The sequence below is a fragment of the Heloderma suspectum genome, chromosome 5 (assembly GCF_057233095.1).
Source record: "Heloderma suspectum isolate Gila_16-S chromosome 5, 16-S_ref, whole genome shotgun sequence".
Lineage (NCBI taxonomy): Eukaryota > Metazoa > Chordata > Lepidosauria > Squamata > Helodermatidae > Heloderma > Heloderma suspectum.
The window spans coordinates 125,014,449-125,042,085 of record NC_139462.1 but is presented as its reverse complement, the minus strand read 5'-3'; the positions used below and the strand labels follow the sequence as shown (position 1 = coordinate 125,042,085).

The following is a 27,637-nucleotide window of genomic DNA, read 5'->3' as shown; positions in this document are numbered from 1 at the left end:
ATCATGGACCAGTCACCAGGATTGTTGTGAGGCTAAAAGTGTTGAGCAGATTGTGTATGCCACCTTCAGCTCCTTGGAGGAAGAGTGAGATAAAAATAAAAGTATCAAAACAACACAAAACATTTTTTTCCAGAGGTCTTATGCTCCTAAAATCCTCCTCCATGATACGAACAGCAACGTTCTTTTACACTGAATCATCTTTCCAAATTCAATGCATACCTCCAACTGAGATATATTTCCCCACCGAATATATTCCCTTCCATATCTTTCCTAGGGCTATTTCGACTCAGTTCCTAAAACAAGGGTTGATTAATGTTGCATTACATGCTCGCCTCCTAGATAAGCCCCACATGGCTGCACATCGCAAAATAAATGGCTCTTCCCTTCACAGAGGGCTACTGGCAATTGGAATAGAATTCTTACTGAGATACGTATGTCTACATTTGTGTGTTATACTTTTAAACGAATACACAACAAAGAGGTTGGGTTTTGTTAATTCAGTCCTGTGACTTCAAAATTTAGACCAATTGGGTTCTAAACACCCTGGTGCATAGCCAAGCTAACAGGCGAACACCAACAGACTAGAAAGTAAATTGAAATCCATTATATGCTTTATTTAAGAAAATTACAAAAATTAAGAAAAGTAGTGTGGTGGTTATATGACCATTAGAAACTTTTACATTATGGGCAGCAAAGGAGAATGTAACGTAAATATGAGATTAACCAAAAGAATTGCAATTGACAAAGTTGGCACTACAAACATAGCTAGCAAGATAATAAATTGAGCTCCTACCATTGTTATGACTCCTCCTCCTTATCCTCCTGCTTACTACTTGCGGTTTAAAGCTAAATTAAAACATACCTACTCTCCCTTTTACTTCCTCCTGCACATTACTTGAATACAAAAATCTAAGCTAAAGAATTACTAAGTTCCTCTAGGCATGTGAATAATTACATTTAATTAAAGAAACTAGAGTGAAAGGAAAAACCAAAAACTTGGCAATAATTCTAAGTTCCATACTTCTAAGTCTCAAGCTCAGAAAATATTCAAAGTCCTAACTTCAGAAAGTAAAGGATTAAAAATATTTGCAACTTTTAAAGTCTAAGAGTCTAAAGAGGTCCATAGTTACCCAAATCCTTTGGTAAATTTTGAAGTTACAGGACCAAATTAATAGGTTTCCTCTCAAGTTAGTTCTTTGTGTGTTGGTGCTAATTATAGGAATTGCAGATAGGAACTACTTGAACTGTCTGAACCAGTCAGCATTTTCTATTCACTTTGTGTACTTTCTGATGGAGTAATCTTTAGCATGTTTACTCAGACTGGTCCCACTGTATTCTATTGGGCTTACTCCTAGGAAAGTGTGCATAGGATTCCAAGCTGAATCCCAATGCATATCAGTATTTTTCCCCAATGGAGTATTCTGAATGAAATTCTTCACCATGCCTGGAGATCTTGGTCTTGATTAACTTTTCAAAGTCCAGAACAAATTCTGGGCTGCCCCTTTGATAGCTTTCAGGCTCTGGAACTTCCTCCAAGGGAGGCCAGGCTAGTTCCATCTTAGATGTCCTTCCAGGAGCAGGCAAAGACATGTTTATTTTGACAGGCGTTTGGTTTTTAACATGACTTGTTTGAGAAGTAGGCTTTAACTGGTGAATGCTATTTATTTCTTTTTTATCTATGTGTTGCTTTTATATTTTTTTTCTATTTCATTTTGTATTGTATTGTTAGCACTATTTGAGGTAGAAATGCAGGATATAAATTTAGTAAGTAAATAACGAAGCCAAGCAGCTCACAGATCAGAAAAGCAGTTCATGGTCTGATCTAAGTTCCTCTGAGGAAGGACCCCAAGAATCAAAATGTTGATGGGTAGTAGCATCTTGATCTGTTTTTCTGCACTGTGAATAAACTGAGAGTGCATGAAATATCGAGGTGGGGTATTTTTTTAAGCATTGAAGAAGAGTAACATGCACTCTGCCTCCAGTCCTAGTCGAGCCTCTTATTGAAAACAACGTGGATGGAGTTGTAGGAAACTGTTCATGCCTCTGGGGTATTGAGCAGGGTAGAGTAGGGGGGATGTAAAATTCTATTCCACTGATACTCCTTTCCAACTGCATTCCATGCTGAAGTACAACAGCAGAACTACCGAAAATTCACGCTCTGTTCAGTGACAGTCTCTACAGTGGAATTCTGGCACAGCTTATACTTTTGCCTCAAGCCAGTCTTTTCGTGTTCTGTTGTGAAGTTAACTGTCTTTGCTCAGTATCTCTACCTGGCTAAAACATAGTAGCCAAGTTATGTGTGTGCGCGCACGCTCCTAATTGGAGGCATGGCATACTGTGTAGTCATATTTTTGACTAAAGCGAGCTTTGCTTTCTAGGATTCATGATGGAAATGGCTTCATGGGATGGAGGGATTTCTCGAACCGTACAATTCCTGGTACCGCAGGTCAGTTATTTATTTTAAAAACTAACTGATAACAGTCTAGAACAGAAAAGGTTCATTGATTGTCATGGGTGCATTTTTCCCCATTTCAATCTTGAGACTCTCCACTTGAAAATAAGCCTGAAAGCCCCTCCCAATCCCATGGTGCTATTACTGATATTGTTAGTTTTTTAAGCTAATGGAAGTGTGGTGTAGTGGATAGAATGTTTGACCTGGATTCAAATCTCCATTCAGCTACGAAACTCCCTAGTTACAAGCTCATTGTGAGGATCAAAGGGGAGCATCATGTATGTTGCACTGAGCAGCTTGGAGAAAGGGCAGAATGAAAATACAATAAGGGAGCAATCCTATGTGGATCGACCATCGCCTCCGTCCCTGGGGGTGACTGCCTATCCAGTGCAGGGCAGGAGGAGTAGTGAAGAGCAGATCTCCTCCTTGCTCCTCCTGCCCTGCTTTTGCGGCTAGACAGCCAATCTTGGCTGTGTAGCCGCAGGACCACGGAACACAAGAAGCGGTGGCTGGACACCACATAGGATGTATCGTACCAGCATTTCCAACTTCCCTGCTCTAGCCCATCCCCATTTCCACTGTTTTTGCTACAAGGCAGTGCAGGAGAGGGTGGGGGACCAATTCTCCGGGAACCAACCTCTCCAATGGCCGTTTAGCCGCTGACTAGTGGCCATAGGATTGTGCCCTAAGTCACTATTTGTGACTAGTAAAAGCAGAACTCTTCAAATATGTATAACTGAATTCTTTTTAACAGTGTTATAAAATAGCTGTATGTATAAAATTAATAGATTTAATTTCATGTTAAGAATTAACAATGTATTTGATGTATACTATCTATTAAAAGTTCAAGTGTGGGGGATTGTTGATATTTCCTGTTCAAAATAAAAGGACTGTGCCTTACACTGTATATTCTAATAGGAACAGTCTTGGCACATCTAGTTATTGCTGGCAGGAACCTGAATAGTTGGAAACCTTCCCTCTCCTATTCCTGTCCCTTCTCCTCCTTGATGATGTATAGCGCAAAGCACCTAAAGAAGCTGTTGTGGAGGGACATGCTGCTATTGCATGGATGCACAAGATTTGGGTGAGCTGTAAAGGACAAGGATATATTTATTATTTCTGTCTCTCCATTTTTACAGAGTATTTCAGAAGACATGTTTTACCAGCTGAGTAATATGTTGCCACAGATTTTCCGTGTCTCATCTACACTCACTCTGACATCCAAACACTGAGCTCCCTAAAATATTTTGAGAACGAATTGGAGGAAGACAACACTGGCTCCTTGTAATACATGAAACACCTCTTCATTCATAAAAGGTTGAATGTGATTATTGTGGAAGTTCCTAACAAAAAACTGGGATCCAAAAGCATCTGCAACATGCAATATACTTCCATACTTGCAGGACGGGGAGTAGGTTGCTAATTTAGACCCTTCTACCATATTAAATGCTGTTCTGAGGATCTCCCCCAAGCTTCAGGAGCAAGGGGGGGGGGGGCAGTAAAAACTGGTAGGAAAGAGAGAGGCTGAAAAGCCTGCTGTTTAGAAGATATGCTAAAATATAGCCCTGGACCCCAGCCAAGTAATGTATTGCTCTGTTTAGAAATATAACTGTCAGACAAAGATTTGCGTTTTTCTAGATTTGGGTCTGTTGACACAACCGTTTTCTAATATTGTTTTGTACCGAATGTGACACTGATTTTTCTAACTTTGGTGTCAATATATGCACAGTAACATTTCTTGAGGAGATTTACATTTTGCGTATTTACATGCTGTCTGTAGAAATGGCTAAAGATAAGCTCCTTGCCTTAATTCAGCAAAGGGATTGCAGTCCTAAATGCTTGTAGTCTTGAACTAGCCATTATGAAATGCACATGTCTGCTGCAGGGAACAGCAGCTTATAGTTTATCCTACCCCTTCAAATGCTTCATAACTTACCTGTGTACTGGTAAGTGACACAGTGCATTTCCCTACCCTCACTTTATATCATTGCTTTGTGCTGTCTCTGCACGATTAGTTCCAATGGCAGAGATTGCAAATCAACTACAGCAACTTAGGCAAGATCTTGCAGTAGAAAGGGTAACAGCAGTGAAACATTTTGAGCAAAAAATCATGATATGTCCACTAAACATACTGACATGGTGGGCATGACAAACAAGACAATATGGGGCTTAAAATCTAGGCAAAGATTGGTGTGCTAACTAAAACTGGCATAAAGGTACATCCAGAAGATTTAGAGGAGTATTGGGCAAACCTTTTTTTCCCCTCAGGGGCCACATCCATCCTTGGATAGTGAGTGGGCATAGCCGGAGGGCAGGGGCTGGAGTGGCACTGGGTGTTGCCAGGGCCAGCATTCTCCTCACCCCATCCCCACAGAAAAATAGATACACTCCACACACAGCTTTCCCTCAGTCACCCCCCCCACACACACACACACGGAGAGTACTGGTAGGGGAGGAGAGCATTAACCCTCCCCTTGTCCTGTCCTCACCATGTAAATCACACTTTCCCCAGCGTACCAAACAGCTATTTTGCAGGCTGTGGAGAGCATCTCTCTCTCTCTCTCTCTCTCTCTCTCTCTCTCTCTCTCTCTCTCTCTGGGAAGCAGCTGTTGCAGCCTTTTCCATGGAAACAGCAGTGAAAATTATGGAGGATCAGTGACACATGTTTTTCCTTGAGCTTTAACTAGCTTTACAAAATAATGTAGATTGCTACAGCTGACCAGTTGTGGTTGAACCACAGTCTGGGCTTTTAACTTAGATGTGTTTTTCTCATTTTGTGTAACTCTCTTCCCAGAGAAGCTGAGCATCCTTTCAAACAACTCATAAATCAGAAACACAGCTTCCAAGCTGGCCTTGCTACAAACAATGAAACAACACACACCACTGGCTAGTAGCTGAGAATTAAGACTTGCTGGGTCTTTTTATGAATCCTTCCTATAAGTTATTTGAGTTGCAGTTAAAAATATATCTGCGCTAGAGGCTAAGGCAGGGGTAGGCAATACGGTGCCCATGGGCACTAATGTGCCCCTGGACACCTTCCTTGAACTCCCAATAAGCATCTGATTGGTCACTAGAGGAACTTAATGCTGGACTAAATGCTAAATAATAAAAAAAAATTATTTGACCTGTACACAGAGCTGTGCAATGTGTTGTAGCACACACACATTTTCATCAGATTCTTCTAGTTGTAGCTGAATATTAGTTCCATTACTCATTTTTCAAGACATCTCACATTATATTAGCAAAATACATTTCATGACCTGTAAGTGTGTCTTTTCTGGTTAATAAATCAATGAATTATACATTGTATTAACAGCAGAGATTAATTGTTTTTCACTATATCCTTCTCAAGATTTTTATCATTTATATCTGATTTTCCAGCTAAAGTTCTTATAGCTGTTGCTGAAACATTACAGGAGACATTTCTGTGACGTTCCTGCCTGGATTCCACCTCTGAAACAGAGAAACAAACCCCTCAGGAAACGCCTGCTTATTTCCTTATTACTTCTCCTGTAGTGGGTTGAGAGAACCAATTTAGCATATTGAGTTTCTCTGGAGCCCACAGAAAGTAAAAGGGCTGAAGCTTGGGAGTCAGGGGGGGAAACTGATGCAGGTGAAAGCAAGCATTTCCTGAGGGGTTTGTTTCTCAGTTTCAGAGGCAGAGGCTGGGGAAACAGTGGAACCCAGGCAGGGATATCACCATTTCCTTGCTCACAAGACAAACAACTATTCATAAATATGCTAAGTGCTAAGCTGATGGGCATTAGTTGCCAAAACACGCTGGCAAAGGGTGATGCAGTCATTCTAATTATTACAGCAATCACAACAGTAGTAGATTGTGCTAAAACATGCAATACTGTTGTTATTGGGGAAAACCCAAATCTCCTAGCCCCATGGGCACCCGCAAAAAATGGGAAGGGGAGGTCAGTTAAACCCCACCCCGGATGTGTCATAATCCACAGATTCCCAGCTTTCGTTTAACACAAAAAGAAACGCTTTAGCCCTTGTCGAAACTGAAATATGAAGCAAAATGCAGTGCCACTATTGTCTATTTGGTAAGCAAAACAGCTTTCTCCCACCTTTCAGAATTTTTAGATAATGACCTAGTTTGCACAACATGACAACCCAAGATGGGTTGTCAGCTTTGAGTGTTTCAGGGTGTATTATTATTATTATTATTATTGGTATTTATATACCACTGAACATAATAAAATCTCTCACCGGTTCACAGTATTAAAATGCAATACTCAAAACACAACATTAATACACAGCATTAAAAACACTATCAACTACACTAAAAAATCAAGGAGCAGTAAAATGGAGTGATGTAATTAATTTACAGCCCAGGGAAAGCCTGAGTTGTGATTTATTAGCTATGCACAAGCCACCCCGAGAACCCATGGCTTCTTGTTGGGTTGTTCAGAGTGGCTTGCTGTGACATGTGTACCTGGCCTGATAGCTTGTGCGTGGCTTGTCAGACAGGGCTACAGAGCCACCTGGCAAAAGCAGCAAAAAACCCGGTTGCTCCTTGCAATCTTGCTAAAGATTGCCCCTCTCGATTACATCTTGAAATGACACTAGTGAATTTACTCCTCCACTTCACTGCCTCCTTGGGCAGCAACATCTTTTTTCCTCCACCTTCGGGAAGATTTGTTCAAATTTAACTTTATTATTTGTTAATATTTTGGAGAGATTTGCACAAATTCACTCAGGGGTAGTAACTACAAAATTTGCTTTAGCGAATTTGTGCAAATCTCCCCAAACCTTTTTTAAAAGGTAAATTTGTGCAGATCTCCCAAAACTCGAAATATACACAAATTTCTGTGAAGGTGAGGAAAAAATAACATTAACTATGCTCAAATCTCCCTGAAGATGAACAAAACCCGCACCAAATAAACTCTACTCCACTAATGAGTGCATTCACTCTCATTAGCAGAGTAGGCCAGTGAGGTTGTGCCACAAAGTTCCATGGGATATGTGCCAGGAGCAGATGGGAGGACAAGCCACAGCAAGCCACACAGTGTCTGATCGTCTGTCAGAAGTAACCTGGGTTAGTGACTGAACAACCCACTGCAGCTTATTTTCAGGGTGGCTTATCGTGATGTGTGAACAGGCCCAACGAATGAAGTCATACCAATGTTTGACACATTGTCTGGAGAAGGAAATTCCTGGTTCATTTTAAAAACCCTTTGAGGGGTCTACCCTGGTGTAAGTGATTGCTGCCTCAAAAAATCAATTCGGAAATCCAGGATTTTAGTGTAGGTCAGATTGGACTATGTCTACACAAAAATAAAAGATAGGAGCAAAGACATGAGTTCATGTTTTTTCTAACTCAGGTCTTATTAATACTTTCTCCTGAGTTTGTAAACATTTAAAGAAATTAGAATGTATTTGAATAAAGTTCATCATTATATCTACATTGCAAGGAGTCATGGCTGTGTCTGAGAAAGTGTGGGTTATGCCAGTCTTGCAAAATAGACTAGTCTTCTTATTCTCATTCCATTTTACTGGGGTGGGGGTGGGGGAGCAGTCTACTGGTGTGTTGGTTGTTTTAGAGAAATGCAGTGGTGGGAGGCTGTGAAATTGATTGTAGCAACAGTGCAATTTATTAAGGTCTAGAGGTGGTTGTTAGGATGGGTGGGTGGGTGGGTGTAGAAGTTTAATTCAGGAGTGGGCAACTTGTAATTCTCCAGATGTTTGGCTTACAACTCCCATGTTCCTCGCCATTGACTGTGCAGGCTAAGGCTGATGGGAGTTGTAGGCCAAAACACCTGGAGGGCCACAAGTTGCCCTCCCCGGAAGAGAATGTGCAAGTTTCACTTCTTGCAATGAGCCTGGAGTGGAACTTCCCTCTCTCTCTTTCTGTGCAGGCCTTGTAGGTGAGGCAGTGTGCCATGCAGCTCCTCAGAAGTTAATGCTTTCTCATGTATTGTAGTAAGGTGCCTAAATCTATTGTGTGTTGTCTGCAGAGCAGAGATTAGAAGTAGACTGTAAGCTGAGCAGCTCACATCCCCCATATTAACCATGGCCTTGATGCTTGTAATGGCACTTGGTCCAAGCGTTATTACAGGGGTTAAGGGAGCCAGGGAAAGAATTGAGGATTTCAGCTGAAGGTGGAAATGCATTGTCAGAACACCAGATCTACCTGTTGAGAAACAACAGATGTATAGACATTTATCAAAGGGCAGGTCTACCTATCTTGATAGACCAAGTGCCTAGGCCTTGTCACAGCTCAGTCACCAGATCTATCAGAAATGGCGGGTCTTTGATGCTGTCAGGCCTTTTTTTAAAAAATGTGCAACCATACATAAAATTCACAATCGGGCAATACATTTATTAGGACCAACCAAAATTCCACAACATTGGGCAAGCTTTCAGGTTCTCCAGAATAGGAGTGGACAGAAGATGGGGTAGATCTTTGGGCATTTTGCAGTAGATTGGCAAGGATTCCTGACAACCAATTGTTTAGCAATAGCACCAGCAAAATGAATCCCGCCCCCCTACTCCAAATTGCACTGCTGAAATGATGCCAACCAAAATATGCAACATGTCCCTAAGATCAGCCTCTATACCAGAGGACTGGAAGATGGCCAATGTAACACCAATTTCCCAACAGGGATCCAGGGGGGATCTGTGAAATTACAGGCCGTTAACGTACCGTCTGTTCTGGGTCAATTGGTGGAAGACATTATTAAAGATAAAATTAGTACGCATATAGAAGCACAAGCCCTGCTGAAAAAGAAACAACACAGCTTCCGCAAAGGTAAGTCCTGTCTCGCTAACCTTTTAGAGTTCTTTGAAGTGTCAATAAACATGTAGACGGGTGATCCAGTAGACATTGTTTACATGGACTTCCAAAAGGCTTTTGACAAAGTCTCTCACCAAAGACTCCTGAGCAAATGTAGCACATGGAATAAGACGACAGGGCCTCTTATGGATCTGTAACTGGTTAAAGAAAAGAAAGCAGAGAGTAGGAATACATGGTAAATTCTCCCAATGGAGGGAAGTAAATAGTGGGGTCCCACAGGGATCTGTATTAGGAACAATGCTTTTCAACCTGTTCATAAATGATCTGGAATTATGAGTCAGCAGTGAAGTGGCCAAGTTTGCTGATGACACCAAATTATTTAGGGTGGTTAAAACAAAAAGGGATTGTGAAGAGTTCCAAAAGGATCTCTCCAAACTGGGAGAACTGGCATCTAAATGGCAAATGCGGTTCAATGTAAGCAAGTGTAAAGTGATGCACGTTGGGGCAAAAAATCCCAACTTCAAGTATAGCCTGATGGGATCTGAGCTAGCGGTGACCAACCAGGAAAGAGATCTTGGGGTTGCGGTGGACAGCTCAATGAAAATTTCAACCCGGTGTGTGGCTGCTGTAAAAAAGGCAAACTCCATGTTAGGCATAATTAGAAAAGGAATTGAAAATAAAACTGCCAATATCATACTGCCCTTATACAAATCTATGGTGCAACCACACTTGGAATAGTGTGTCCAGTTCTGGTCACCACACCTAAAAAAAGATCCTGTAGAGCTGGAAAAAGTGCAGAAAATGGCAACTAAAATGATCAAGGAGCTGGAGCATCTCCCCTATGAGAGAAGGTTACAACAGCTGGGATTGTTTAGCTTGGAAAAAGGAGGGTAAGGGGAGACGTAATGGAGGTCGACAGAATTATGCATGGTGTGGAGAATGTGGATAAGGAAACATTTTTCTCCTCTCAAAATACTAGAGCCCAGGGTCATCCTATGAAGCTGATTGGTGGGAGATTGAGGACAGATAAAAGGAAGTACTTCACACAGCACACAGTTAAACTATGGAATTCGCTACCGCAGGATCAATTTGGATGGCTTTAAAGGGGGGGGTTGGACAAATTCCTAGAGGAAAAGGCTATCAATGGCTGCAGGTCCTGATGACTGTGTGCTCCCTCCAGTACCAGAGGCACTGAGCCTATGTGCACCAGCAGGGCTCTTCTTACGTTCTTATGATGAAAGCTTGGAGCATCCAGGAGTGGATTTTTGTATGCTCAAAACAAGTTCCTGGGCTCAGAATTATTTAATTCTATGTCTTCATCAGATTCCAATTGATGCATCTGAGGATTCTAGTGAAAAACAAAGCAGATCCTGCAAGAAATCCTTTCTGGGGAAAGAAACAGTCCAAATATTTAGCCAGGTCTTATCGCCAGTTTACAGATAAGAAAGAAAGTTTACAGTTTAGGTAGTCCCAGTCTCCAAATGGAGATCTGAATCAATTAGTCAGTGGTAGGTGTTGCAGGTATCAAACCACACCCAGCAGTACATGTTGGGAAGGAAAAGCAATGGCTAATCTCCATTTCCCCTTCATGGATCACTGCCTTGTTGTGGCGAAGGGGCTTGTGTAACTCAGTGAAGCCATAAGCTATGCCGTGCAGGGCCAGCCAAGACGGACAGGTCATGGTGGAGAGTTCTGACAAAATGTGGTCCACTGGAGAAGGAAATGGCAACCCACTCCAGTATTCTTGCCAAGAAAACCCCATGGAACGTATCACAAGGCTACTTGTGCCGGAAGATGAGCCCCTCAGGTCGGAAGGTGTCCAATATACTACTGGGGAAGAGCAGAGGGAATTTCCAAGTAGCGCCAGAAAGAGTGAAGCAGCTGGGCCAAAGCCGAAAGGACACTCAGCTGTGGATGTGTCTGCTGGTGAAAAGAAAGTCCGATGCTGTAAAGAACAATATTGTTTAGGAACCTGGAATGTAAGATAAATGAATCAAGGTAAGCTGGAGGTGGTCAAACATGAGATGGCAAGATTGAACATTGAAATCTTGGGAATCAGCGAACTAAAATGGACAAGCATGGGCGAATTTAATTCAGGTGACCATTATATCTACTACTGTGGGCAAGAATCCCTTAGAAGAAATGGAGTAGCACTTATAGTCAATAAAAGGGTGGGAAAAGCAGTACTGGGGTACAATCTTAACAACGATAGAATGATCTCAGTACGAATCCAAGGCAAACCATTCAACATCACAGTAATTCAAGTCTATGCCCCAACCACAGATGCTGAAGAAGCTGAGTTTGATCGGTTCTATGAAGACCTACAACACCTTCTAGAACTAACACCAAAAAAAGATGTCCTCTTCATCATAGGGGATTGGAATGCTAAAGTAGGAAGTCAAGAAATCACCGGGATAACAGGCAAGCATGGCCTTGGTGTACAAAATGAAGCAGGACAAAGGCTAATAGAGTTTTGCCAAGAGAACACGCTGATCATAGCAAACACTCTTTTCCAACAGCACAAGAGGCGACTCTACACATGGACATCACCAGATAGTCAATATCGAAATCACATTGATTATGTCCTTTGCAGCCAAAGATGGAGAAGCTCTATACAGTCAGTAAAAACAAGACCTGGAGCTGACTGTGGCTCAGATCATGAGCTGCTTCTTGCAAAATTTCGGCTTAAATTGAAGAACGTAGGGAAAACCACTAACCCATTCAGGTATGATCTAAATCATATCCTATACAGTGGAGGTGACAAATAGATTTAAGGGATTAGACCTGATAGACAGAGTGCCTGAGGAACTATGGACGGAGGTCCGTAACATTGTTCAGGAGGCAGCAACGAAATCCATCCCAAAGAAAAAGAAATGCAAGAAAGCCAAGTGGCTGTCTGATGAGGCTTTACAAGTAGCTGAGGAAAGAAGGGAAGCAAAAAGCAAGGGAGAAAGGGGAAGATATAGCCAACTGAATGCAGAGTTCCAGAGAATAGCAAGGAGAGACAAGAAGGCCTTCTTAAATGAACAATGCAAAGAAATCGAGGAAAACAACAGAATGGGAAAGACTAGACATCTCTTCAAGAAAATTGGAGATCTCAAGGGAACGTTTTGTGCAAAGACGGGCATGATAAAGGACAATGAAGGCAGGGACCTAACAGAAGCAGATGAGATTAAGAAGAGGTGGAAAGAATACACAGAAGAACTATACAGGAAAGATCTTAATGTCCCTGATAGCCATGATAGTGCGGTCACTGAACTTGAGCCGGACATCCTCGAGAGTGAAGTCAAGTGGGCCTTAGGAAGCATTAGTAACAACAAAGCTAGTGGAGATGACAGTATTCCAGCTGAGCTATTTAAAATCCTAAAAGATGATGCTGTTAAAGTGCTGCATTCAATATGCCAACAAATTTGGAACACTCAACAATGGCCACAAGACTGGAAAAGGTCAGTTTACATTCCAATTCCAAAGAAGGGCAACGCCAAAGAGTGTTCAAACTACCGCACCATTGCGCTCATTTCACATGCCAGCAAGGTTATGCTCAAAATCCTACAAGCTAGGCTTCAGCAGTATGCGAACCAAGAACTACCGGAAGTACAAGCTGGGTTTCAAAGAGGCAGAGGAACTAGAGATCAAATCGCCAACGTTTGCTGGATCATGGAGAAAGCAACAGAATTCCAGAAAAACTTCTATTTCTGCTGCATTGACTACGCTAAAGCCTTTGATTGTGTGGATCACAACAAACTGTGGCAAATTCTTAAAGTGATGGGAGTACCAGACCACCTTACCTGTCTCCTGAGAAACCTGTACAAGGGTCAAGAAGCAACAGTAAGAACCAGACATGGAACAACTGAGTGGTTCAAAATTGGGAAAGGAGTATGACAAGGCTGCATATTGTCACCCTGCTTATTTAACTTATATGCAGAGTACATCATGAGAAACGCCGGGTTGGATGAATCACAGGTCGGAATTAAGATTGCTGGGAGAATTATCAACAACCTCCGATATGCAGATGATACCACCCTAATGGCAGAAAGCGAAGAGGATCTAAAGAGCCTCTTGTTGAGGGTGAAAGAGGAGAGTGCAAAAGCTGGTTTGAAACTCAACATTAAAAAAACTAAGATCATGGCATCTGGCCCCATCACTTCCTGGCATATAGAAGGGGAAGAAATGGAAGCAGTGACAGATTTTACTTTCTTGGGCTCCAAGATCACCGCAGACGGTGACTGTAGCCATGAAATTAATTAATTAATTAAGACGCTTGCTCCTTGGGAGGAAAGCTATGGCAAACCTAGACAGCATAGTAAGAAGCAGAGACATCACCTTGCCGACAAAGGTCCGTCTAATCAAAGCTATGGTTTTCCCAGTAGTAATGTATGGCTGTGAGAGCTGGACTATAAGGAAGGCTGAGCGCCAAAGAATTGATGCTTTCGAACTGTGGTGCCGGAGAAGACTCTTACGAGTCCCCTGGACTGCAAGGAGGTCAAATCAGTCCATCCTAAAGGAAATCAAACCTGAGTGCTCATTGGAAGGACAGATACTGAAGCTGAAGCTGAAATATTTTGGCCACCTAATGCGAAGAGAAAACTCTCTGGAAAAGACCCTGATACTGGGAAAGAGTGAAGGCAAAAGGAGAAGGGGACGGCAGAGGATGAGATGGCTAGATAGCATCACAGATGCAATGAATATGAACTTGAGCACACTCTGGGAGAGAGCGCAGGACAGGAAGGCCTGGCGTGCTATGGTCCATGGGGTCACGAAGAGTCGGACACGACTGAACGACTGAACAACAACAATCTCCATTTCTGAAAACACAAAGGCTGGCTGCAATAAATCTGCCTCTTCTCTTTGGAAAAACACAGAAGGTCCATAACGCAGAATTGTAGAGAAACACGACAGTCCTTTTATTAACAAAGCCAGATATTAACTTTACGTGGTGCCTACTTTTACCTAATTTTAGGCTGAAAAAATGTCAGTTGAGGCTTGTGACATTTCTGCCCTGGGTTCTACCTTCTCCAGCTTCCACCAGATGAAACTGAGAAGAAAACCACCTCAGGACATCTGCCTCCACTGGATCAGTTGTCCTCACTGATGGAGTTTCAGCCCCTTTTACTCTCTGGGTTAAAGAGACATCCAATATGCCTAACTGATTCCCTCTACCCAATACAGATGAAGTAACAAGGGAATATCTTTTCTAATGATAGTGCAATAAGACAAACGTTGGAATTCGTAGTTACAATAAAACAAATAAACATTTATTTAATACAAGAAAATATATATATTATTAATTAATCTATGCTTGGTCCTAACATACCTGCCTACCACTTCTAAATCCTATTCCCCAAACCCCACTCACTAGATGTAGCTTCCTCAATCCCTAAGGCCCTATCTAACTTCCAACTCTCAGTTCATTCCTTTTATAACCACAGAATCCTCTCAAGCCCCTCCCACCTTTCATTCCCTCCCTAACACTCTATTAACCCTATCTTACCTGGGTCACATTTAACAATGCAAGCACATACATTAATATACAGTGGCGAGAAAAAGTTTGCGAACCCCTTAGGATTGTCTCACATTTCCAGCCTAAAATGTTGTTAGATCTTAATCTAACTCCATAATCCTAGATAAAGAACACTACATTACTTGAGTAAACAAATTACACACAAACATGATGCTTTTTCAACATTTATTTATCCACAACTGATTCAGCATTCAACCATGTGTGAAAAAGTATGCGAACCTTTCGATTCAGTCCCTGGTGGCCTCCGCTGGAGCAGCAATGGCTTCAAGTAAACGTTTCCTGTAGCTGTTGGTCAGTCTCTCACATCGGTTTTAAGGAATGTTGGCCCATTCCTCCTTACAGAACTGCTTCAACTCAGTGACACTGGAGGGCTTCCTTGCATGAACAGCTCACTTCAGGTCCGGCCACAACATTTCAGTGAGGTTTGGGTCCGGACTTTGGCTAGGCCATTCTAAAATATGGAATTACTTCTTCCACAGCCATTCTTTTGTAGATCTGCTTGTATGTTTACGATCATTGTCTTGTTGCATAACCAACTTTCAGTTCCGCTTCAGCTCATGGACAGATGGCCTGACATTCTCCTCTAGAATCTTCTGAAGCACTGCAGAATTCATGGTTGTGACAATGATGGCAAACTGTCCAGGTCCTGAGGCAGCAAAGCAGGCCCAAACCATCACATTCCCACCACCGTGCTTGACGGTTGGGATGAGGTTCTTTTGTTCGAACTCAGGGTTCGTTTTTTGCCAAACATAATGTTTTTCATTGAGGCCAAAAAATTCTGCCTTTGACTCATCTGTCCAGAGAACATTGTTCCTGAAGTCTTGGGCATCATCTATGCGATTTTTAGCAAACTGCGGATGGGCAGCAGTGTTCTTTTGAGAGAGCAGTGGTTTCCTCCTGGCTATCCTCCCATGAACCCCATTCTTGTTTAATCTTTTTCTGGTCGTTGAGTCACGAACATTCACATTAGACAAGGTGAGAGTGGCCTGCAGATGCTTAGATGTTACTCTGGTGTTCTTTTTTACTTCCTGGATGATGCGCCGGTTTGTTCGTGGAGAGATTTTGATAGGATCACCGCTCCTGAGTAAACTGACTATGGTCTTAAACCATCTCCATTTGTAGACTATCTTTCTGACAGTGAATTGGTGGAGCCTCAAATCCTTAGGAATGGTTTTATCACCCTTTCTAGGCTGATGAGCAGCAATAACTGCTTTTCTGGGGTCCTCAGAAATGTCTTTTGATGGTGTGACATGTTTCCACACAACCATATGGTGAAGACCAAACTCACAAACTTTCTGATTCTTTTATAGGGTGGGGCCTCCCACACATCCCTGAAGATCTACCTAGGGCGCAATCCTATGGCCGCTAGTCAGCAGCTAGACAGCCATAGGATAGTTCGGCTCCAAGGTTGGTTCCCTGAGAACTGACCTCCAACTCCTCCTGCGCTGCCTCGTAGGCAGCGTGGAACAGGCCCACTCTCCACACTCTGAAGAGGAGTGCAGAGCAGCAAAAATAGGGTGTTCCTGGGGGCATACCGGCGCGGGGAAGGTGGAAATGCCAGTATGACACATGTGTCCTCTGGCTGCCTCTTCCCATTCTCCGAGGCCCCATGGCTAGACAGCTGAAAACAGCTGTCTAGCCGTAAATGCAGGGCACCTGAAGCAAGGAGGGGATGATCACCTCTGCGCTTCTCCTGCCCTGCAATAGATAGGCGGTCGCCTCCAAGTTCGGAGGCGGCCGCCTATCCCCATAGGATTTCACCCCTAATTACTTAAAACACCTGATTCTAATTATTCCCTGTAATTGAGCTGATGCAACCACAGGTTCAGTTACTTTTGCACATACCCTGACTCTTAAATACTCATTGTTTGCCTAATTTATACATCGTTTTATTTCACAACACATGGAATTGGTTAATATAAACCCTATTGGACATTCAGAAAAGGACTGGTTTTAATTCACAAAGGCTATCATGGTAAAACTATGGAATTTCCATAATTATCATTAGGGTTCACAAAAATTTTCTCACCATTGTAACAGGCTTATGTTACAACTTCCCTCTCCCCCCCCCCCATTATAACCTGAAGGAAATATCTTGACCCCCCACCCCAAGTTCATTTCGGAGGTTTAAACAGGAAAGGTGGTAAATGATTCCTTTCAATAAAACTGTCTATCAGTTGAACTCATCATTTCACCTGTAAAAAAGAAAAAACATAATAACAACAACCCCACCATCCATCAATCCCCACCCCTTTCCCCAAGTCAGGAAAAGTATTGTTCTGAATTTTCAGTTCAAAAGAACAATACTTAACCCTTGGTTGATTGAAGATCTTCACTTGATTGCAGGACAGGAACTCTCTCCTGGACAGCCCATCAGCACCCACATTCTCTCGACCAGCCACATGTTGAATCTCGACTTGATATTCCTGGAGTTTCCATGACCCGTGCTGCAACAATGTGTTATAGTTCTTCATTGTCTGTCTTTTGGATTTCTTCTTCTTCTTCTTTTTCTTCTTCTTCTTCTTCTTCTTCTCTAGGTCACCCTGCACTTTAAGCTTCTTCTTGGTTGGTTCTCTTGTGCTGGCATCCCCAGCTGCCAGTTTCTGTTTCTTGGATGGCTTCACTTTCATTCCAGCCTTAGATGTCTTTGTTGTTTTTGCAGTCTTAGCTGCTACAACAGGGATGTCTTTGTGTCTTCTGGGACTCCTGCACCAGGAACGTGGGCGACAACCTCCCCTTCACTCTCAGAGCTGACTCCACAGGACAAGCTTTGATCAACAAGGGCAGTGGCAATTGTACTGCATCAGATTCTTTAGCTTTGCCATTGCTGAGCCTTTGTTGTAGGTGTCTTTGCTGCGGAGGCTTTGGACCTAACACCTGGCCCTTTTTTCCCTGCCACAGGCCCCTTATGTGTCTTGGCCTCAATCATTTCCCTTCCACAAGAGGGCAAGGGACTAATCTCTGCCTTCACTACACCCCTTTCTACAGCCTTTGGATCAGCATCACTGCAGTTACTTGATACATTGTCAGCAGAGGATGCTTTCCTAGAAGGACCCCTGAAGGAAATAAAGGGCCTGTTCTCCTAACGGAAATGAAATGTATATATATTGTTGACTTTAGAGCAATGGCTCATTGTCTGTTTTGCCTATGGTTCACTCCATGTGGCATTTTCCCAGCAGTAGAGGTGATTGTCAGCCAGATTTTCTCAGCAGCATGGGGCGGGGGGGGTATAGCAACAAGACAATTAAGAGAATGAAGAAGTCAACAACTTGAATTGTTATAAGGCAAGTAGGGGTAATAAGGAAATGTATAAAATGAGTATGCAGATAGTCTGATTAGCAAATGGCTAAGGGAACATGGCAAGCTTGGTCTATCTGATGCATAGGTGCATTGCTATGAAACAGTATAGTTAAGTCCTAGAAAAATAATTGAAACCAAATAGAGAAATCCCGAAGGAGACTATTTGAGTGAATGGGGATAGAATAAATGCTATTACACTGTAACAAGTTGAAAGTCACCTACTGCAAGTATGGAGAGTTCAGCAGCAATGTGGTGAGAGACCAAGACAAACCCTTCCATTAAATATGTTGAATACACTGGACATGGATTGCCTGCTTTGGGACTTGATAGCTCCTGAAGACGAGGAAGTGAATGAGGGTGACATTTTTCAATGGGTTATTTAATATTTACTACTGAGAGTGAGTATGAGAACTGGGGTCTGCAAAGACCCATATTTTGTTGTCCCCCACCCCTGTTTTTCCCTTGTCTTTTGCTGCAGGTATCTAAATTTTGATGCAAAAATTTATTCGCAAAGAGCCTGTGTTAATCATGGAGTTCCAGAGCCCGCAAAAGAATGTATGGCAGCTTTTGTGTTGTGTTCTTTTGATTAATATTCTTGATCCTGCAGATCGTGAGCCTGAATATGATTATGATGATGTAACCCCATTTTTGGAACCACGAAAGGATGATGTATGTAAGCACCAGGACACATGGCTTATCTTGATATTGGTGAAGCACACTGACATGACCTGGAAGTGGAAAGATAGCCACAATACAACTCAATACAAGTCCTATAATGACTGTGCAGACATCAGATCCAATTAGATGTGTATGGTGGACAAAATATGGTGATAAACATATTACTATAAATCCAGGAAGCAGGATTTATTAGGCACTATTCTGGGAGGTATGGGAACTGGGGCAGGTATCCTAAATTCATATGATATTGAAGTTACAGCTAACAAATTATCACAATTGGGACAGATACTTAGAAGATGTCAGGGTGGACACTGAGCCCATAGAATCCCAGAGTAGTTCTGATGCTAAGGAAGAGCAGTCGCTCCTTCGGGAGAGGAGCACGCTCCTTTTTTCCCAGGACCAACAGCTGACGGAGATTCCTCCCACCCACATTCCTAGTTTAGAAAGCAGTCCAGGGAGTGACTCAGCACAGATAGCAGACTGGGGGGGATGCGCAGCGCAGACGCAGAGAGCGGCGCCAAATGGTTCGCGCTCAAAGAACGGTTGCGCCCAAAGGATCCAAGGGAAAAGGGGAGGGATTCTCCCTAGTCCTTATATTCAGGGGTCTGCCAGTAATTGCCCTTCAAACGGGGACCAACTGTTCTAACTTAGGGCATAGGGATGCTGCTGCTCAGATCTAGTTGCTACCTGTAGAGCTGTTAAGTTGTAAACGAAGAATAAAGCTTTGAAAAGAATCCCTTTGTCTGTGTCTGGACTTGGCTACTGGATTAGACTGAGAGCCCTCCAAGGAGCCCTTGACAGAAGGTATCAGACCCCATTAACACATAACTTTGGAATCTTGCAGGATGAAATGGAAAAAACAGTTCGGGTACATGCATGGCAATTGCTGGGACAGCATATGAATTTTTCACTGTCACAGGTTCTAGGATAGGAGAATGAAACTGAGATAGCTTTGGTGTGTGCTACAATACAATTATATGCAATTCAAAAGGTTGAACAAGCTGTAAGTCTTTTGGGGAATGGTTTACTTCCTGAGGAGTTCTGGGATAATACACAGCTATGGAACAACAGAAAGCTTGGGTGGTACAACATTGATTCATTTGATTGGGATAAGCACTACTTAAGGGGAACATTGCAAATGCGTACGACTGTTGAACCAGCACCCCAAGAACAATGGGTTTTACCTACAGTAACAATTCCCAGAATTGTAGGTAATTAGTGAGCAAGAGGCGGCCTGTGGCAAACTGGTTTTGTGGGATCGGTTCCAGCTTCTTCCTCCTGATGAAGTGGACAAGGTGCTTTCATCGGTATGGCCGACCACCTGCTTACTTGATCCTTGCCCATCTTGGCTCATTGTGAGCTGCAGAGAGAGACTGGGTGAGGGGATCAAGGCGGTGGTGAACGCCTCCCTTGAGGAGGGAGTGATGCCATCAGCCCTCAAGGAGGCAGTGATAAGACCGCTCTTAAAGAAGCCCTCCTTGGATCCTCAAGTTTTGAACAACTTTCACCCAGTCTCAAATCTGCTATTTTTGGGCAAGGTGATTGAGCGGGTGGTGGCGGTGCAGTTGAAGGCACACTTGGAAGAAACTGATTATCTAGACCCATTTCAGGCCTGGGCATGGGACAGAAACGGCCTTGGTAGATGATATGAGGAGGGCTCTGGATAGGGGTGAATGCTCCTTCCTTGTTCTCCTCGACCTCTCAGCGGCTTTCAATACCGTTGACCACGGTATCCTCCTGGACCGCCTGGAGGGGTTGGGCATTGGGGACACCGTATTGCGGTGGTTCCGGTCCTTCCTCTCCGGCAGGTACCAGAGGGTAGCACTGGGAGAGGAGGTTTCAGACCCGTGGCCACTTACTTGTGGGGTGCCACAGGGTTCCATCCTCTCCCCGATGCTATTTAACATCTATGTGAAGCCGCTGGGGGCTATCATCAGGAGGTTTGGGGTGCAGTGTCATCAATATGCAGATGACACGCAGCTCTACCTCTCGTTTAAATCTTCACCAAGGTTGGCCGTAGAATCCCTGTCCAAATGTCTGGAGACGGTGAGTGGCTGGATGGGGAGGAATAGGCTGAAGCTGAACCCTGACAAGACTGAGGTACTTTTGGTGGGAGACAAGAGGAGGCTGGGGGATGTTGACCTGGTGTTGAATGGGGTACGGCTACCCTTGAAAGACCAGGTCCGCAGCCTGGGGGTCATTTTGGACTCCCAGCTGTCCATGGAGGCTCAGGTGTCAGTTGTGAGCTGGACAGCGCTGTATCAACTCCATCTGATACGGCGGCTGCACCCCTTCCTTCCCGACCATCTGCTCCCATCGGTAGTACATGCCCTGGTCTCCTCTCGTTTAGACTACTGTAATGCGCTCTACGTGGGGTTACCCTTGAAGACGGTTCGGAAACTGCAGCTGGTACAGAACGCGGCGGCTCGCCTGATTAAAGGCAGCCGCCGGCGAGATCACATCACTCCAGTGCTTAAGGAGTTGCACTGGTTACCAGTTGTTTTCCGGGCCAAATTCAAGGTGTTGGTTTTGACCTTTAAAACCCTATATGGTTCTTAAGGAGCGCCTCCAGCAGCACCAGACAGGCTGCTTAACAAGATCAACCTCGGATGGCCTTCTCTCTGTCCCATCAGCCAGGACAGCTAGACTGGTGGGGATGAGGGAGAGGGCCTTTTCTGTGGTGGCCCCCACTCTGGGGAACTCCCTCCCTAGGGAACTCCGTCATGCCCCCTCTTTAATGAGCTTCCGTCGTGCACTAAAAACGTTGTTGTTCAGGCAGGCATTTGGGGTGGGTTAGGGTATTTTAGAAAATGTTTTTATTGTAGAATTTTATTGTTTTAAACTGTTTTTATTGTATGTTGTACATCGCCCAGAGTGGCTGGGTGACCAGCCAGATGGGCGATTAATAAATTTAATAATAAAAATAAATAATTCCATGTGGGAGCCCCACTTTGTAGCAAAATGGATTACTAAAAACAATATGTTGGTCAGATTAGAAGAACATTGTGACCAATGGAAAAGGAATCAGTGGGTTTGTCCAACACTTACATGGTATGAAGAAGGTTGTAAGTAGGGGTGCACAAAAGCCACTTACCTGGTCTCGCAGCTTGCTTCGCGGTGGGGGGGAGGCGCTTCGCTGCTCCCCCCTAAGTTCAGGCCGGGGGGGGGAGGCTTCCCTCCTCGCCCGGCCGAAATTCAGGCCGGGGGGAGGCTTCCCGCCTCGCCCAGCCGAAATTCAGGCCGGGGAAGAGGCGCCTCGCCTCGCCCAGCCGCAAAATAAAAAGTAAAACAAAAAACCCCCCGTGATAGGCTACGTGATGATTAACGTAGCCTATCACGGCTAGATCTGCAAAGTCAGCCATGATAGGCTACGTTAATCGTCACGTAGCCTATCATGGGTGACTTTAAAAAAAAAAAACGCATACGCAAACGCTATTTGCGTTGCCCTTATTTTCGCTGTAGTCTACGTAAAGATTTACGTAGACTACAGCGACCAAATAAGGAACGGGAATGGCGGCTCCCTATGGGGGCCGCCATTAGCCGTACGCTTTTTTTTTTTTAACATCACCCGTGATACGTGACGATTTACGTAGCCTATCACGGCTGACTTTGCAGATCTAGCCATGATAGGCTACGTTAATCGTCACGTAGCCTATCACGGGGGCGTTGGTTTTTTTTTTACTTTTATTGGAATGGTGGCGGCGGCAGCTGGTCGAAAGACCGGCTGCCGCCTCTGCCCCTGTCGAACACCTGACGAACCGCCGCCGGGACCCGCCGCCGGGAGGGACATTCGGGAAAGGTAAGTCCTGTCCCGGGGGGGGTGCGGAGAATTTCTCCCCGAAACTACTTCGGGGGGCCGAACACGTTGGCACTCGGCCCCCCGAAGTTTCAGGAAGAAATTCTCCCCCATCCCTAGTAAGTAATGCAAACCATAGTTCTGCAGTGTGTGAATGGCAACATTTAGCCCGTAATGACACTCGTGTGTATGATATTGGACAAGGTTGCATGTGTGTGGTAACTATGTGCCCAGAAGTATATTGGGGAATTTCTACTGCAGATTATGGGCCAACTGAAAGTTGTAGATGCAATGTTACTGAAGTTACTGTGTGTGATCACATTTTCAGGATTTCAGCCTATGAAAGTCGCCAAAAGATATATCATGAGGAATTTCCAACATGGAATATTAATACTGGATTAAACTGAACTGGATTGGAGAATTTGATAAGAATGGAGAAAATGGTTACTGATGCCGTGCAAGAACTGGAATCTAGACTCCAATCAGAATGTATTAAGATCTGGCATAACAATGGACAGTTGCAAGCCTTAAGTAATCAAGGATAAGCATTGACAGTTCGTCATTGGTGGGATGTTTTTATGGGCTATTTACCTAAAGCCACATCTTTCCTTCAGCTGATGTTCCATCCTATCATAATTGAGCTCTTGCAAATTCTGTTTGTAGCTGTTGCCATGGGTGTTTTGTACTGGGTTAATCAGCTATTCATGCACACCAAAGCAATTGAAGAAATTGCCAAAGTCCATATAGCTGATTAAGCTCAAACACAATGATAATACAAATAGAGTAGATAATAGAGTAAAAATAACTTTTGTTTCTTGTTCTGGTCGATGGTGGTACGTCAGTGGCTAATGTGGCTTGCTGTGAAGTGACATTCGTGCTTATCAGATATTGAAATATCTGGATAATCAGAATATCAAATGGGGGACTGTTAATCTGGTACTGAAAAGGGTTAACAAAGAATAAAGATGGCTGATTTAATCTGGGAGAGGCCTACAAGAAGAGCCCCAGACTCGTAACTAGCTTTATATTCCAGACTCTTGACCCCTGGGCGAGAAGACCGTGAAGTTTGATTCTATACTAAATGATGTTATTTCACTAACTGAGACTCTGAGATTTTTCAGGACTGTCTTTGAAGAAGGGGGGTAAAAATGCAGCTGTCTTTACAAGCGGCTTCACAGAGCTTGCTCAAGGCCATGACGTGCTGGCAGAGTGTCTAAGTGAGATGAACAGCAGAACTGAGGATGCTCAGATGCCTACTGAGAGGAGGAAAAGTACTGTTTTGACTTCTCGTGGTGTACACCTGCTGATAAGAGAATGTCCCTACTCGAAGTGTAGCCCTGAGCACGAGCAACAACTAGGAGGAGGCGTTTGGGCAGATATGACCAAAAATGGCCAAAGATGACCAAAGAAGATATACCAAAGAGAAATGCGTCAATCAAGATAGCATGCCCAGATGGTAGACTTTGGATCATATGTTGGGACATTTCAAAGTAGCCTGTTTGTAGTGGTGCCAGACACGTTCCCCAAACACATGAAATTGTGGGAGATAGATGGGACACCTTGTTTCTGATTGGTGAGCAAATGCTCTAACCATGTGCACCCCATTTTCTATTGGAGGCTGATTGTCTCATTGCTCCCTGGGCCCCACCTTTGACCAGAGCAGGGGTATAAAAGCCCAGGAAATGGGAGCTCAGGAAATGGGACCCAGGAAATGGGAGGAAATGGGTGGTGCTTTGTGTTCCTGCTGCTGCTGCTGCTCCACTTCCCTCTTTCTGTCGTGCCACCAGACCCATGGACTTAGGTAACTATGGAACTCTTTAGACTCTTCAACTTTGGGACTTAGAATGATTTCTGAGTTTGGGACTTGGAGTGTTTTCTAAGCTTGGGACTTGGAGGTTACATCTGAGGAGGGGATTTGGAATCCCATCTTCAGAAGTGACAACTGGAATTATTACCAAGTCTTGAGTTTTCTATGCACTTCAACTCCTTCCTCTATTCTTCATATGCCTAGAGGAACTTAGTAATGCTTTAGCATAGGTTTTGTATTCAAGTAAGAAGCAGGAGGAGGCCACAGGAGGGTTGACACATAGGTTGAATCGTTTTCGTTTAGCTTTGTAGTAAACAGGAGTAAGTTGGAAAGAGGAGTCATAACAATGTTAGAAGCTCAAGCCGTTATCTTATTGGCCAAGTTCATAGTACCAGCCTTGGCAATTGCAGTTCTTTTGATTTATCTTGTTTTTGTTGCATTCTCTTTCCCTGTAATTGGAGACAGAGTTTCTAACGCTCATATAACCACCATGCCATTTTCTTTGTTTTGTATTTTTCCTGAATTGTCAGCAATAAAGCTATAAATATAGTTTCAATTTACAATCTTGTCTGTAGTGATGTTCTGTGGTGATGTTTACCTGTTGGGATTAACTTGGTTACCCACTGGGATGCTTCGGACCCATTTGGTGCAGGTTCTGAGGTTAGCCTGGACCGAATTTACACACTGTACTGAGCTAAGTAAGGAATGGATGTTGCAGCTCCAGAAATGTAATGGTGCTTCTGTTTTAGGGGCTTACTGTGGAAAGGAGCCTGCCTAATCTCCAGCAACCGCCAGACAGGCAGCCGTGGAACTGAAGACAGGCTTATTTTCCAGGCATTTGGACATCAGTGATGGCCCAACAGTGATGAGTTCTGGCTTTTGCGATGTTCATTCTATGCTGTGAGTGGGGAAAGACTTGGTTATTTGTGGATGAACACTTTTCATATTGTATTGTTCTTAAATTATGTTTTTGTGGTATTTATTTTTATTTGTATTATTTAACTATTTCTGTTAAATAATTTTTAACAAAATTAACATTTTTAAGGTTTTTAACATTTTTCTTCTTCCTGTTATAGTAATCACAGACTTCTGTGTTGTGTGTGTAAGTCGCTGTGGGAAGTGACATATAATTTTGATGATGATGAAGATGATAATCTAAAAAGGTAAAGGTGTCCCCAAAAAGTCATGTCCGACTCTAGGGTGTGGTGCTCATCTCCATTTCTAAGCCGAAGAGCCAGCACTGTCCGAAGACGATTCCGTGGTCATGTGGCCAGCATGACTGAACGCTGCACAGAATGCTGTTACCTTTCCCGCCGAAGCGGTACCTATTTATCTACTTGCAATTTCTTGCTTTCGAACTGCTAGGTTGGCAGAAGCTGGGACTGAAGACGGGAGCTCACTCCGTCACGCAGCACTCGGGTCTCGAACTGCTGTCCTGCCGACCTTCCGGTCTGCAGTTCAGCGTCTTAACCACTAAGCCACCACGGCCCTGCTTCTACACAAATATTGAAGGAATCAGTCCTCACCTCAGAGGGAAATCAAAACTCTTACATGCAGCCATGTTTGGTATGGGGAAAGGTGTGCCTTTGCAGAAACCAAGAAGTAATGCACAGTTCATCAAACAAGTTGAAAGTTTTCTACCACAAAGTAACCGAAACATACATCTTCAAAGCTGGTGAAAGGGTGTTTGCCTATACAATAGTTCACCTGTAAAAACCTAGACACACTGCACTACAGCCACTTTTGTGAGATTTTCTGAAAGTTCATCATTTGAAGACGTTCACATACTTCCTTCAACTACAGCAGCTGCCAAGTACCTAGGGGTGTACGGATTCCCCACCGTCTGTTCCAGTGGGGAATCTGTGGAGGGGGGAGGTGATCTGTTCCTCCCCCCCCGGAATCCTCCAGAGCAGCTCCACTCCACTTGGATTCTGGGGGGGGGGGGGACTGGCTTGGGGGCCGCTTACCTTCCCTCCTGCCAGCCAGAGCCATTCGCCTCCTCCCTGTCCCTGCCGATTGCCATGTCTTTAAAAAAAAAGAAATGGCAATCGGGAGGATGTGCCCATAGACTTAGACACAAATAGAGTAATGAATCTTGCGTCTAAGTCTATGTGTCCATAGGCTTATACACAAGATTCACAGCTCTATTTTGTGTCTTAGTCTATGGGCACATCCTGCTGATCACCATTTTTTATTTTTTAATAAAAAAAATTTGAATCCGCAGCGGATTTCTCTGACATTCCTACAAGTACCACAGTCTATGAGCATCTCTACACCAGCCTAAAATCCTGCATTTGAAACAGGACTTTCTGCGTCTGTTTTAAATGCAGGATCACGACAGGCTCCCTTTACACGCGCTTCCTTCATCCCTTTCCCCCCTCCTTTCCCCCCTTATCTGAGTCTTCCATATGTTTCATTATATAGCCGCTGGATGGCACTGTGGTCTAGCATCTCTTCTTGCAGGCTTTCCTTTTTTATGGGAGAACTCAAGCATGGTAATTTGATAGCTCATTATCTCCAATCTTAAAAAAAAAAATGGAATAAAGGTCATTTAGTGCAGGAGACACCCTGAAGGTTGATGACATCATCTAAAGGACCCACAAACTTCTGTGAGTAACCAATCTCAATAGCAGGATAAAAGCTCTGTGTGAAGAAGCCCTACGTGCATACTATATAGTGCTGGATGGGGCAAGGGATGGTTTCACCCAACAGAAGGGAGTTGGGTGGCAAAGCAAGCAAAGCTCTGGCTTCCCCCCTCCACCATAAAAGACCTCCACCACCATGCAATGCAAAACAAACGAGGGGCTGGGTGAGGCCACCAGTGAGCTCAGAAATCTAGCGCGCAGAATGAGCAAAAACCGTGCAGGCATGTGAGCGAGCATGAGGCAAATTCCTTAACTTTGCACATGCTCTCCACATTCACCAAACAACCTCCAGAATGCCACAGCAAACACAAGACAGGCGGCCATGGGGGAAAATGGGAAGTGCCCTTGCATCACCACCACCCCAAACACAAAAGCCTGGAGGTAAAGCAACACGGGCAAATAAGTGAACGGGCTGGAAATTCCACTGCTTTACCCACCCACTCCCAACAAACAAACAGAAGGACACAAAGGACAAGCACCACACCTCCCAACACATAAAAATAAAGGGTTGGAGACCAAGTTCCAGCCCCCTCACCCAAAAAATGCAGAAAGGAGGGTGAGCAAGCAGGCAGGAAATGCCCTCTCTTTGCCTGTGTTCCCCTCTCAGATGGAAAAGACCCCAGCCTATTTGGTTCCATCCCTGTACTGCCAGTTTGTTTGCATACAAGGGGAATGCTTACCTTTCCCTTC

The 27,637-nt window shown here is 43.8% G+C and overlaps 1 protein-coding gene and 1 long non-coding RNA gene across 9 annotated transcripts in view; both read left to right on the top strand.

The window, feature by feature from the left end:
- The window catches only part of FERRY3 (FERRY endosomal RAB5 effector complex subunit 3), a 53,868-nt gene extending 48,286 nt beyond the window's left edge, over nucleotides 1–5,582 (top strand). For all 8 annotated transcript variants that reach the window (XR_014792521.1, XM_084860006.1, XM_084860010.1 and 5 more), the window contains 2 exons: nucleotides 2,379–2,446; nucleotides 3,592–5,582. Coding sequence is in view for 7 of the 8 variants with exons in the window: in XM_084860006.1 (XP_084716132.1) it covers nucleotides 2,379–2,446; nucleotides 3,592–3,684 (161 nt within the window). In the remaining variant the exon portion in view is untranslated. The remainder of the gene's footprint in view (nucleotides 1–2,378; nucleotides 2,447–3,591) is intronic.
- A 3,191-nt stretch (nucleotides 5,583–8,773) lies between these two features.
- LOC146344377 (uncharacterized) lies at nucleotides 8,774–24,296 on the top strand. Its single transcript, XR_014792526.1, has 3 exons — nucleotides 8,774–9,215; nucleotides 18,629–18,690; nucleotides 22,824–24,296. It is a non-coding gene; the product is annotated as an uncharacterized LOC146344377 (long non-coding RNA).
- The last annotated feature ends 3,341 nt before the right edge of the window (nucleotides 24,297–27,637 follow it).